The following is a 13,739-nucleotide window of genomic DNA, read 5'->3' on the forward strand; positions in this document are numbered from 1 at the left end:
CATATCCATCATATCCTCATATTCATCATATCCTGCATATCCATCATATCCTACATATCCATCATATCCATCATATCCTACATATCCATCATATCCATCATATCCATCATATCCTACATATCCATCATATCCATCATATCCTACATATCTATCATATCCATCATATCCATCATATCCATCATATCCTACATATCCATCATATCCTATCATATCCTACATATCCATCATATCCTACATATCCATCATATCCTACATATTCATCATATCCATCATATATCATATCATCATATCTCTACATATCCATCATATCCATCATATCCTACATATCCATCATATCCATCATATCCTACATATCTATCATATCCATCATATCTATCTTAACCTACATATCCATCATATCCATCATATCCTACATATCCATCATATCCATCATATCCTACATATCTATCATATCCATCATATCTATCATATCCTACATATCCATCATATCCATCATATCCTACATATCCATCATATCTATCATATCCTACATATTCATCATAACCTACATATCCATCATATCCTACATATTCATCATATCCATCATATCTATCATATCCTACATATCCATCATATCCATCATATCCTACATATCCATCATATCTATCATATCCTACATATTCATCATAACCTACATATCCATCATATCCTACATATTCATCATATCCATCATATCTATCATATCCTACATATCCATCATATCTATCATATCCTACATATTCATCATAACCTACATATCCATCATATCCTACATATTCATCATATCCATCATATCTATCATATCCTACATATCCATCATATCTATCATATCCTACATATTCATCATATCCATCATATCTATCATATCCTACATATTCATCATATCCATCATATCCATCATATCCTACATATTCATCATATCCATCATATCCATCATATCCTACATATTCATCATATCCATCATATCCTACATATCCATCATATCCATCATATCTATCATATCCTACATATTCATCATATCCTACATATATCATCATATCTATTATATCTCATATCTATCATATCCTACATATTCATCATATCCTACATATCCATCATATCCATCATATCCATCATATCCTACATATTCATCATATCATATCCATCATATCCATCATATCCATCATATCATATTCCATATCCATCATATCCATATCCATCATATCATATTCATCATATCCATCATATCCATCATATCCTACATATTCATCATATCCATCATATCTATCATATCCTACATATCCATCATATTCATCATATCCTACATATCCATCATATCCATCATATCCCTTATCAAATCATATCCTGCTTATCCATCATATCCATCAAATCCTACTTATCTACATATCCATCATATCCTACATATCCATCATATCCATCATATCCATCATAACCTACATATCCATCATATCCATCATATCCTACATATCCATCATATCCATCATATCCATCATATCCTACATATCCATCATATCCTACATATCCATCATATCCTACATATCCATCATATCCATCATATCCTACATATCCATCATACACATCAGATCCATCAGATCCATCGTATCCATCATATCCTACATATCCATCATATCCTACATATCCATCATATCCTACATATCCATCATATCCATCATATCCTACATATCCATTATATCCATTATATCCATCATATCCTACATATCCATCATATCCATCATATCCTACATATCCATCATATCCATCATATCCTACATATCCATCATATTCATCATATCCTACATATCCATCATATCCATCATATCCTACTTATCCATCATATCCATCATATCCTACTTATCTACATATCCATCATATCCTACATATCCTACATATCCATCATATCCATCATATCCATCATATCCTACATATCCATCATATCCATCATATCCTACATATCCATCATATCCATCATATCCATCATATCCATCATTTCCTACATATCCATCATATCCATCATATCCTACATATCCATCATATCCTACATATCCTACATATCAAACATATCCTACATATCCATCATATCCTACATATCCATCATATCCATCATATCCTACATATCCATCATACACATCAGATCCATCAGATCCATCGTATCCATCATATCCATCATATCCATCATATCCTATTCATATCCATCATATCCATCATATCCATCAGATCCATCATATCCATCATATTTTTAACTAGGCAAGTCAGTTAAGAACAAATTCTTATTTTCAATGATGGCCTAGGAACAGTGGGTTAACAGTCTGTTCCAGGGCAGAACGACAGATTTGGACCTTGTCAGCTCGGGGATTCGAACTTGCAACATTTCGGTTACTAGTCCAACACTCTAACCACTAGGCTACCCTGACGCCATCAGATCCATCATATCCATCATATCCTACATATCCATCATATCCATCATATCCTACATATCCATCATATCCATCATATCCATCATATCCTACATATCTATCATATCCATCATATCCATCATATCCATCATATCCATCATATCCATCATATCCATCATATCCATCATATCCTACATATCCATCATATCCTACATATCCATCATATCCTACATATCCATCATATCCATCATATCCTACATATCCATCATATCCATCATATCCTACATATCCATCATATCCTACATATCCATCATATCCTACATATCCATCATATCCATCATATCCATCATATCCATCATATCCATCATATCCATCATATCCATCATATCCATCATATCCATCATATCCTACATATCCATCATATCCATCATATCCATCATATCCATCATATCCATCATATCCATCATATCCTACATATCCATCATATCCATCATATCCATCATATCTATCATATCCATCATATCCTACATATCCATCATATCCTACTTATCAATCATATCCTACTTATCAATCATATCCTACATATCCATCATATCCATCATATCCTACATATCCATTATATCCATCATATCCTACATATCCATCATATCCATCATATCCATCATATCCATCATTTCCTACATATCCTACATATCCTACATATCCATCATATCCATCATATCCATCATATCCATCATATCCATCATATCCTACATATCCATCATATCCATCATATCCATCATATCCATCATATCCATCATATCCATCATATCCATCATATCCATCATATCCATCATATCCATCATATCCATCATATCCTACATATCCATCATATCCTACATATCCATCATATCCTACATATCCATCATATCCATCATATCCTACATATCCATCATATCCATCATATCCTACATATCCATCATATCCATCATATCCATCATATCCATCATATCCTACATATCCATCATATCCTACATATCCATCATATCCATCATATCCATCATATCCATCATATCCTACATATCCTACATATCCATCATATCCATTATATCCATTATATCCATCATATCCATCATATCCATTATATCCATCATATCCATCATATCCATTATATCCATTATATCCATCATATCCATCATATCCATTATATCCATCATATCCATCATATCCATCATATCCATCATATCCTACATATCCATCATATCCATCATATCCATCATATCCATCATATCCATCATATCCATTATATCCATCATATCCATCATATCCATCATATCCATTATATCCATCATATCCATCATATCCATCATATCCATCATATCCATTATATCCATCATATCCATCATATCCATCATATCCATCATATCCATCATATCCATCATATCCATCATATCCATCATATCCATCATATCCATCATATCCATCATATCCTACATATCCATCATATCCTACATATCCATCATATCCATCATATCCATCATATCCTACATATCCATCATATCCTACATATCCTACATATCCATTATATCCATTATATCCATCATATCCATTATATCCATCTTATCCATTATATCCATTATATCCATTATATCCATTATATCCATCATATCCATTATATCCATCATATCCATCATATCCATTATATCCATCATATCCATCATATCCTACAGCCACACGTCAGCAGCTTCCTGGGCTCCGTTTCCCATATCAACCATGTGTGCCTTCTAAAAACCATGGCAACATAACATTAACTTTAACTTAAATGTCCAATGCAGATGTTTTTTTTTACATTAATAAAAAATAATTTCTTTGTAACAATTAAGTACTTTACTGTAGTAGATTGCCATGAAAATGGGCAATAGTAGCTTTTTATCAAAACACTTTCTAAATCAAGACTGTTGCTAGGACTGTCTGGGAATGGTCTGATTGGGGAGGGGAAAAGTGAAAACTAGCTGTTATTGGCAGAGGTTTGGAACTCTTTGTTATTACTCTATTAACAAATTACCACCTGGTGATGTCACCATGGAAACCAGAAACTCCGCCCATGCAAACCTGTTGGTTAGAAGGTCCTGTGTAGATTGTATTTTCAATCAGTAACTGTCAGAAAATAACACAGATTAAGGAAATTCACACTTTTACTGTGTTAGTTTCATTGACTGAAGTACAACATGATATAAAACACAGGACTGGGCCTTTAAACACTAAACCCTCAAATTCACAAGCATGCCCTAATGATACACTTTTACATTCAGAATATAAAGGGGGGTTTGGTAAATTCATCCAATGTCAACTTGTCCATTGAAACAGCTTTAACTGGCAACAAGCAGTTGAATGTTGTTCTTGTTGTTTCCTACGCACAGCTTTAAACCTACTAACAAACAGTTGAATGTTGTTCTTGTTGTTTCCTAGGCACAGCTTTAAACCTACTAACAAACAGTTGAATGTTGTTCTTGTTGTTTCCTAGGCACAGCTTTAAACCTACTAACAAACAGTTGAACAGGCACAGCTTTAAACCTACTAACAAACAGTTGAATGTTGTTCTTGTTGTTTCCTAGGCACAGCTTTAAACCTACTAACAAACAGTTGAATGTTGTTCTTGTTGTTTCCTAGGCACAGCTTTAAACCTACTAACAAACAGTTGAATGTTGTTCTTGTTGTTTCCTAGGCACAGCTTTAAACCTACTAACAAACAGTTGAATGTTGTTCTTGTTGTTTCCTAGGCACAGCTTTAAACCTACTAACAAACAGTTGAATGTTGTTCTTGTTGTTTCTCCTAGGCACAGCTTTAAACCTACTAACAAACAGTTGAATGTTGTTCTTGTTGTTTCCTAGGCACAGCTTTAAACCTACTAACAAACAGTTGAATGTTGTTCTTGTTGTTTCCTAGGCACAGCTTTAAACCTACTAACAAACAGTTGAATGTTGTTCTTGTTGTTTCCTAGGCACAGCTTTAATGAAGAAACAGACCTTCTAACAACGCTGCTGAAGGGGGGGACCCGCCTGAACAAGTATGGGGTCGCCATGGAAACCACTTATCCTGCTGTCCGTCATCAGTGGCCTTTCAGGTACTGTCGTAGGAGATACCCACAATGCAATGCTCTGAGATAAGCTGAAGCTTTTCCTGCTCTTTTACGGCGATGTGCCGCTGTCACAGTAGATGCTCTGTTTGTCTGAGTGCGATGGTGCACACTGATTCCAACAGCCAGTCATATCAATAATAACAACATTTTCACGTTTTCTACCCATTTAAAAATCTATCCAGTTGAAGTCGGAAGTTTACATACACCTTAGCCAACTACTTTTAAACTCAGTTTTTCACAATTCCGGACAATTAATCCTGGTAAAAATTAGTTAGGATCACCACTTTATTTGAAGAATGTGAAATGTCAGAATAATAGTAGAGAGAATGATTTCTTTCAGCTTTTATTTCTTTCATCACATTCCCAGTGGGTCAGAAGTTTACATACACTCAATTAGTATTTGGTAGCATTGCCTTTAAATAGTTTAACTTGGGTCAAATGTTTCGGGTAGCCTTCCACAAGCTTCCCACAATAAGTTGGGTGAATTTTGGCCCATTCCTCCTGACAGAGCTGGTGTAACCGAGTCAGGTTTATAGGCCTCCTTCCTCGCACAGGCTTTTTCAGTTCTGCCCACAAATTTTCTATCGGATTGAGGTCAGGGCTTTGTGATGGCCACTCCAATACCTTGACTTTGTTGTCCTTAACAACTTATTATGGCTGGGGGCAGTATTGAGTAGCTTGGATGAATAAGGTGCCCAGAGGTGCCCAGAGTAAACTGCCTGCTACTCGGTCCCAGAAGCTAAGATATGCATATTATTAGTGTATTTGGATAGAGAGCACTCTGAAGTTTCCAAACCCGTTTGAATGATGTCTGTGAGTATAACAGAACTCATATGGCAGGCATAAACCTGAGGAGAAATCAAAACAGGAAGTGGGAAATCTGAAGTTTGTCGTTTTTCAACTAAACCCCTATTGAAGATACAGTGGGTTATTGGCCATCTTGCACTTCCTAAGGCTTCCACTAGATGTCAACAGTCTTTAGAACCTTGTTTGATGCTTCTACTGTGCAGGGGGGCCGAATGAGAGGGGATTGAGTCAGAGGTCTGCCAGGAGCCATGAGCTGACCACGCTCGTTCATGTGAGAGGTAGCTCGCGTTAAATTGCATTTCTACAGACAAAGGAATTCTCTGGTTGGAACATTATTGAAGATTTATGTTAAAAACACCCTAAAGATTGATTCTATACATCGTTTGACTTGTTTCTACGGACTGTAACGGAACTTTTTTACTTTTCGTCTGCTTGTGCGTCATGAATTTGGATTACAGGGCATGAATGCGCTAACAAAAGGAGGTATTTGGACATAAATGATGAACTTTATCAAACAAATCAAGCATTTATTGTGGAACTGGGATTCATGGGATTCTGATGAAGATCATCAAAGGTAAGTGAATATTTATAATTTCTGACTAATGTTGACTCCACAACATGGGGGATATCTGTTTGGCTGTTTTGGTCTCTGAGCTGTACTCAGATTATTGCATGGTATGCTTTTTCCGTAATGTTTTTTTGAAATCTGACACAGCGGTTGCATTAAGAAGAAGTTTATCTAAAGTTCCATGTATAATAGTTGTATCTTTTATCAATATTTATTATGAGTATTTCTGTGAATTGATGTGGCTCTCTGCAAAATCACTGCATGTTTTGGAACTACTGAACGTAACACGCAAATGTAAAATGAGATTTTTGGTTAATAATATGCACTTTGTCGAACAAGACATACATGTATTGTGTAACATGAAGTCTTATGAGTGTCATCTGATGAAGATCATCAAAGGTTAGTGATTCATTTTATCTCTATTTCTGCTTTTTGTGACTCCTCTCTTTGGCTGGAAAAATGGCTGTGTTTTTCTGTGACTGTGGCTTTCGCTGTAAAGCCTTTTTGAAATCGGACACTGTGGTGGGAATAACAACAAGATTACCTTTAAAATGGTATAAGATGTATGAGGAATTTTAATTATGAGATTTCTGTTGTTTGAATTTGGCGCCCTGCACTTTCACTGGCTGTTGTCATATCGATCCTGTTAACCGGATCGCAGCCATAAGAAGCAATTTTGCCACAACTTTGAAATTATGCTTGGGGTCATTGTCCATTTGGAAGACCCATTTTCGAGCAAGCTCTAACTTCCTGACTGATGTCTTGTGATGTTGCTTCAATATATCCACGTAATTTTCCTACCTCATGTTGCCATCTATTTTGTGAAGTGCATCAGTCCCTCCTGCAGCAAAACACCCCCACAACATGATGCTGCCACCCCCGTGCTTCACGGTTGGGATGGTGTTCTTCGGCTTGCAAGCCTCCCCCTTTTTCCTCCAAAGATAACGATGGTCATTACGGCCAAACAGTTCTATTTCTGTTTCACCAGACCAGGGGACATTTCTCCAAAAAGTACGATATTTGCCCCCATATGTAGTTTCAAACTGTAGTCTGGCTTTTCTATGGAGGTTTTTGTAGCAGTGGCTTCTTCCTTGCTGAGCGGCCTTTCAGGTTAAGTCAACTATGACTTGTTTTACTGTGGATATAGATACTTTTGTACCAGTTTCCACCAGTGTCTTCACAATGTCCTTTGCTGTTGTTCTGGGATTGATTTGCACTTTTCGCATCAAAGTACCTTCATCTCTAGGAGACAGAACACGTCTCCTTCCTGAGCGTTATGACAGCTGCGTGGTCCCATGGTGTTTATACTTGCGTACTGTTGTTTGTACAGATGAACATGGTAGCCTTCAGGTGTTTGTAAATTGCTCCCAAGGATGAACCAGACTTGTGCAGGTCTACAAACAAATTCTGAGATCTTGGCTGATTTCTTTAGATTTTCCCATGATGTCAAGCAAGAGGCACTGAATTTGAAGGTAGGCCTTGAAATACATCCACAGGTACACCTCCAATTGACTCAAATGATGTCAATTAGCCTATCAGAAGCTTCTAAAGCCATGAAATAATTTTCTGGAATTTTCAAATCTGCTTAAAGGCACAGTCAATTTAGTGTATGTAAACTTCTGACCCACTGGAATTGTGATGCAGTAAAATAATCTGTCTGTAAACAATTGTTTGAACAATGACTTGTGTCATGCACAAAGTAGATGTCCTAAACGACTTGCCAAAACTATAGTTTGTTAACAAGAAAGATATTTGTGGAGTGGTTGAAAAACAAGTTTTCAATGTTTGTGGGAGTTGAGTTTGTCTGAAGTAATCAGCTTAGAGTGTAGAGTTGGTTTTCTGTGTCTGTGCCTGCCAGGTCTACAGGTGTATAACAAGTGCCTCGGTGTCTGTGCCTGCCAGGTCTACAGGTGTATAACAGGTGTCTCTGTGCCTGTGCCTGCCAGGTCTCTAGGTGCATAACAGGTGCCTCTGTGTCTGTGTCTGCCAGGTCTATAGGTGCATAACAGGTGCCTCTGTGTCTGTGCCTGCCAGGTCTATAGGTGCATAACAGGTGCCTCTGTGTCTGTGCCTGCCAGGTCTATAGGTGCCTCTGTGTCTGTGCCTGCCATGTCTATAGGTGCCTCTGTGTCTTTGCCTTTCAGGTATACAGGTGCATAACAGGTGCCTCTATGTCTGTGCCTGCCAGGTCTATAGGTGCATAACAGGTGCCTCTGTGTCTGTGCCTGCCAGGTCTACAGGTGCCTCTGTGTCTGTGTCTGCCAGGTCTATTGGTGCATAACAGGTGTCTCTGTGTCTGTGTCTGCCAGGTCTATTGGTGTCTCTGTGCCTTTCAGGCCTATAGGTATATAACAGGTGCCTCTGTGTCTGTGCCTGCCAGGTCTATAGGTGCATAACAGGTGCCTCTGTGTCTGTGCCTGCCATGTATATAGGTGTGTAACAGGTGCCTCTGTGTCTGTGCCTGCCAGGTCTATAGGTGCCTCTGTGTCTGTGCCTTTCAGGTCTACAGGTGCATAACAGGTGCCTCTGTGTCTGTGCCTTTCAGGTCTACAGGTGCATAACAGGTGCCTCTGTGTCTGTGCCTGCCAGGTCTATAGGTGCATAACAGGTGCCTCTGTGTCTTGATTGAGCTCTCCGTTCTCTTTGCCGATATAGGCAATGGGCTAGAGCCTCATAGCTCAAATCTCACTATTGTCATTTCAGAGAGAGAAAGCACCTTATCCACTGGACAATCAGACCTTGGTGACCCTTGTATGATAAGTCCTTGTAAGGGTCAGATTTTTGGAAATCTGGATCTATCCGCAAGCTCACAACATGGCTCCACTATCTATTACCTGCAAAGAACATATTACAGTGTGTCTTCTGTTTATCTGATGACTGTGGAATCCCAATGGCTCCTTCCCAGAAACACTATCAACACATCGTCCATGTGTATGTTATGCATGGTAGCATCGCAATTCTGTTACTCATAAACCTGTGACTGTGAACCAATGTGTTACTGATAGTACTGTGATGTTACTGGTAACTCAAGTCAGGTTGACTTGGAGGCAGAACTCAGTGATTTCCGCTAGATATTCATAATGGGCTCTATCGTTAAAAATGTTGGTCTTAAAATAAGTTTAGGGTTAGGCATTAGGGTTAGCAGTGTGGTTACGGTTGGGTTAAAAAAAAGAAAGAGTGAACACTCTGCAGAGCTGCCTTCAGGCTAACTGAAGTAGCTAGAGACACTCTGCAGAGCTGCCTTCAGGCCTGCTAACTGAAGTAGTTAGAGACACTCTGCAGAGATGCCTTCAGGCTACCTGAAGTAGCTAGAGACACTCTGCAGAGCTGCCTTCAGGCTACCTGAAGTAGCTAGAGACACTCTGCAGAGATGTCTCTAGCCTTCAGGCAGTTAGCAGGCCTGAAGGCAGCTTGCAGAGTCTCTAGCTACTTCAGTTAGAGAGAGACACTCTGCAGAGATGCCTTCAGGCTAACTGAAGTAGCTAGAGCCACTCTGTAGAGCTGCCTTCAGGAGAGAGCCACTCTGCAGAGATGCCTTCAGGCTCCCTGAAGTAGCTAGAGACACTCTGCAGAGATGCCTTCAGGCTAACTGAAGTAGCTAGAGCCACTCTGTAGAGCTGCCTTCAGGCTAACTGAAGTAGCTAGAGCCACTCTGCAGAGCTGCCTTCAGGCCTGCTAACTGAAGTAGCTAGAGACACTGTAGAGCTGCCTTCAGGCATACTAACTGAAGTAGCTAGAGACACTCTGCAGAGCTGCCTTCAGGCCTGCTAACTGAAGTAGCTAGAGACACTCTGCAGAGCTGCCTTCAGGCCTGCTAACTGAAGTAGCTAGAGACAATCTGCAGAGCTGCCTTCAGGCTAACTGAAGTAGCTAGAGACACTCTGCAGAGCTGCCTTCAGGCATACTAACTGAAGTAGCTAGAGACACTCTGCAGAGCTGCCTTCAGGCCTGCTAACTGAAGTAGCTAGAGACACTCTACAGAGCTGCCTTCAGGCCTACTAACTGAAGTAGCTAGAGACACTCTGCAGAGCTGCCTTCAGGCCTGAAGTAGCTAGAGACACTGCAGAGCTGCCTTCAGCCTAACTGAAGTAGCTAGAGACAGACTCAGGCCATACTAACTGAAGTAGCTAGAGACACTCTGCAGAGCTTCAGAAGTAGCTCTGCAGAGCTAACTGAAGTAGCTAGAGACAGAGCTCTTGCCTACTAACTGAAGTAGCTAGAGACACTCTGCAGAGCTGCCTTCAGGCCTGCTATAACTGAAGTAGCTAGAGACACTCTGCAGAGCTGCCTTCAGGCCTGCTAACTGAAGTAGCTAGAGACACTCTGCAGAGCTGCCTCCAGGCCTGCTAACTGAAGTAGCTAGAGACACTCTGCAGAGCTGCCTTCAGGCCTGCTAACTGAAGTAGCTAGAGACACTCTGCAGAGCTGCCTTCAGGCTAACTGAAGTAGCTAGAGACACTCTGCAGAGCTGCCTTCAGGCCTACTAACTGAAGTAGCTAGCCAGAAGTTTCTTTCTCTGACTGTTCATGAAAAGGAAAAATACATCTCTGTCTGGGAGGTAAATAATCTTACAATAGCCTAATTTCTTTGTCATTTCTGTTGTATAACAATGTTTTGCTACTGCTGCTAATGCTGAAGTGGTGCTATCTGCTCTGCTGCTGAGTCCGACCCTGGTACACGATAGCCATGCAGATGCCAGGAGGTATAAATACCTTAGTCCTTTGAATCCTGCTACTGTAGAGAACCATGCTGTTGGTACCTGATACCTGCTACTACTGGTGATACCCCTGCTACTGTAGAGAACCATGCTGTTGGTACCTGATACCTGCTACTACTGGTGATACCCCTGCTACTGTAGAGAACCATGCTGTTGGTACCTGATACCTGCTACTACTGGTGATACCCCTGCTACTGTAGAGAACCATGCTGTTGGTACCTGATACCTGCTACTGATACCTGCTACTACTGGTGATACCTGCTACTGTAGAGAACCATGCTGGTGATACCTGCTACTGTAGAGAACCATGCTAGTGATACCTGCTACTGTAGAGAACCATGCTAGTGATACCTGTTACTGTAGAGAACCATGCTAGTGATACCTGCTACTGTAGAGAACCATGCTAGTGATACCTGTTACTGTAGAGAACCATGCTGGTGATACCTGCTACTGTAGAGAACCATGCTGGTGGTTCCTGCTACTGTAGAGAACCATGCTGGTGATACCTGCTAATGTAGAGAACCATGCTGGTGGTTCCTGCTACTGTAGAGAACCGTGCTGGTGATACCTGCTACTGTAGAGAACCATGCTGGTGATACCTGTTACTGTAGAGAACCATGCTGGTGATACCTGCTACTGTAGAGAACCATGCTGGTGATACCTGTTACTGTAGAGAACCATGCTGGTGATACCTGCTACTGTAGAGAACCATGCTGGTGATACCTGCTACTGTAGAGAACCATGCTGGTGATACCTGCTACTGTAGAGAACCATGCTGGTGATACCTGCTACAGTAGAGAACCATGCTGGTGATACCTGCTACTGTAGAGAACCATGCTGGTGATACCTGCTACTGTAGAGAACCATGCTGGTGATACCTGCTACTGTAGAGAACCATGCTGGTGATACCTGCTACTGTATCAAATCAAATCAAAATTATTTATATAGCCCTTCGTACATCAGCTGATATATCAAAGTGCTGTACAGAAACCCAGCCTAAAACCCCAAACAGCAAGCAATGCAGGTGCAGAAGCACGGTGGCTAGGAAAAACTCCCTAGAAAGACCAAAACCTAGGAAGAAACCTAGAGAGGAACCAGACTATGAGGGGTGGCCAGTCCTCTTCTGGCTTTGCCGGGTGGAGATTATAACCGAACATGGCCAAGATGTTCAAATGTTCATAAATGACCAGCATGGTCAAATAATAATAATCACAGGCAGAACAGTTTAAACTGGAGCAGCAGCACGGCCAGGTGGACTGGGGACAGCAAGGAGTCATCATGCCAGGTAGTCCTGAGGCATGGTCCTAGGGCTCAGGTCCTCCGAGAGAGAGAAAGAAAGAGAGAATGAGAGAATTAGAGAGAGCACACTTAAATTCACACAGGACACCGAATAGGACAGGAGAAGTACTCCAGATATAACAAACTGACCCCAGCTCCCCGACACATAAACTACTGCAGCATAAATACTGGAGGCTGAGACAGGAGGGGTCAGGAGACATTGTGGCCCCATCCGATGATACCCCCGGACAGGGCCAAACAGGAAGGATATAACCCCACCCACTTTGCCAAAGCACAGCCCCCACACCACTAGAGGAATAACTTCAACCACCAACTTACCATCCTGAGACGAGGCCGAGTATAGCCCACAAAGATCTCCGCCACGGCACAACCCAAGGGGGGGGCGCCATCCCAGACAGGAAGATCACATCAGTGACTCAACTCACTCAAGTGTCGCACCCCTCCTAGGGACGGCATGAAAGAGCACCAGTAAGCCAGTGACTCAGCCCCTGTAATAAGGTTAGAGGCAGTGAATCCCTGTGGAAAGAGGGGAACCGGCCAGGCAGAGACAGCAAGGGCGGTTCGTTGCTCCAGAGCCTTTTCCGTTCGAGTCAGGATTCTAGCAGCCGTATTTAGCACTAACTGAAGTTTATTTAGTGCTTTATCCGGGTAGCCGGAAAGTAGAGCATTGCAGTAGTCTAACCTAGAAGTAACAAAAGCATGGATTAATTTGTCTGCCTCAGTTTTGGACAGAAAGTTTCATACTGTTATATTGACTAACATACTGCTATATTGACTAACATACTGTCATATTGACTAACATACTGTTATATTGACTA

The 13,739-nt window shown here is 40.6% G+C and overlaps 1 protein-coding gene across 1 annotated transcript in view; it reads left to right on the forward strand.

Moving 5' to 3' along the window:
* The window catches only part of LOC115124438 (contactin-5-like), a 653,850-nt gene that overhangs the window by 166,868 nt on the left and 473,243 nt on the right, over positions 1 to 13,739 (forward strand). The window contains 1 exon segment of the mRNA XM_065024146.1: positions 5,393 to 5,515. Coding sequence (XP_064880218.1) covers positions 5,461 to 5,515 — 55 coding nt within the window. The 5' untranslated portion in view covers positions 5,393 to 5,460.

This window comes from Oncorhynchus nerka, linkage group LG11 (assembly GCF_034236695.1).
Source record: "Oncorhynchus nerka isolate Pitt River linkage group LG11, Oner_Uvic_2.0, whole genome shotgun sequence".
In the NCBI taxonomy this organism is placed as follows: domain Eukaryota; kingdom Metazoa; phylum Chordata; class Actinopteri; order Salmoniformes; family Salmonidae; genus Oncorhynchus; species Oncorhynchus nerka.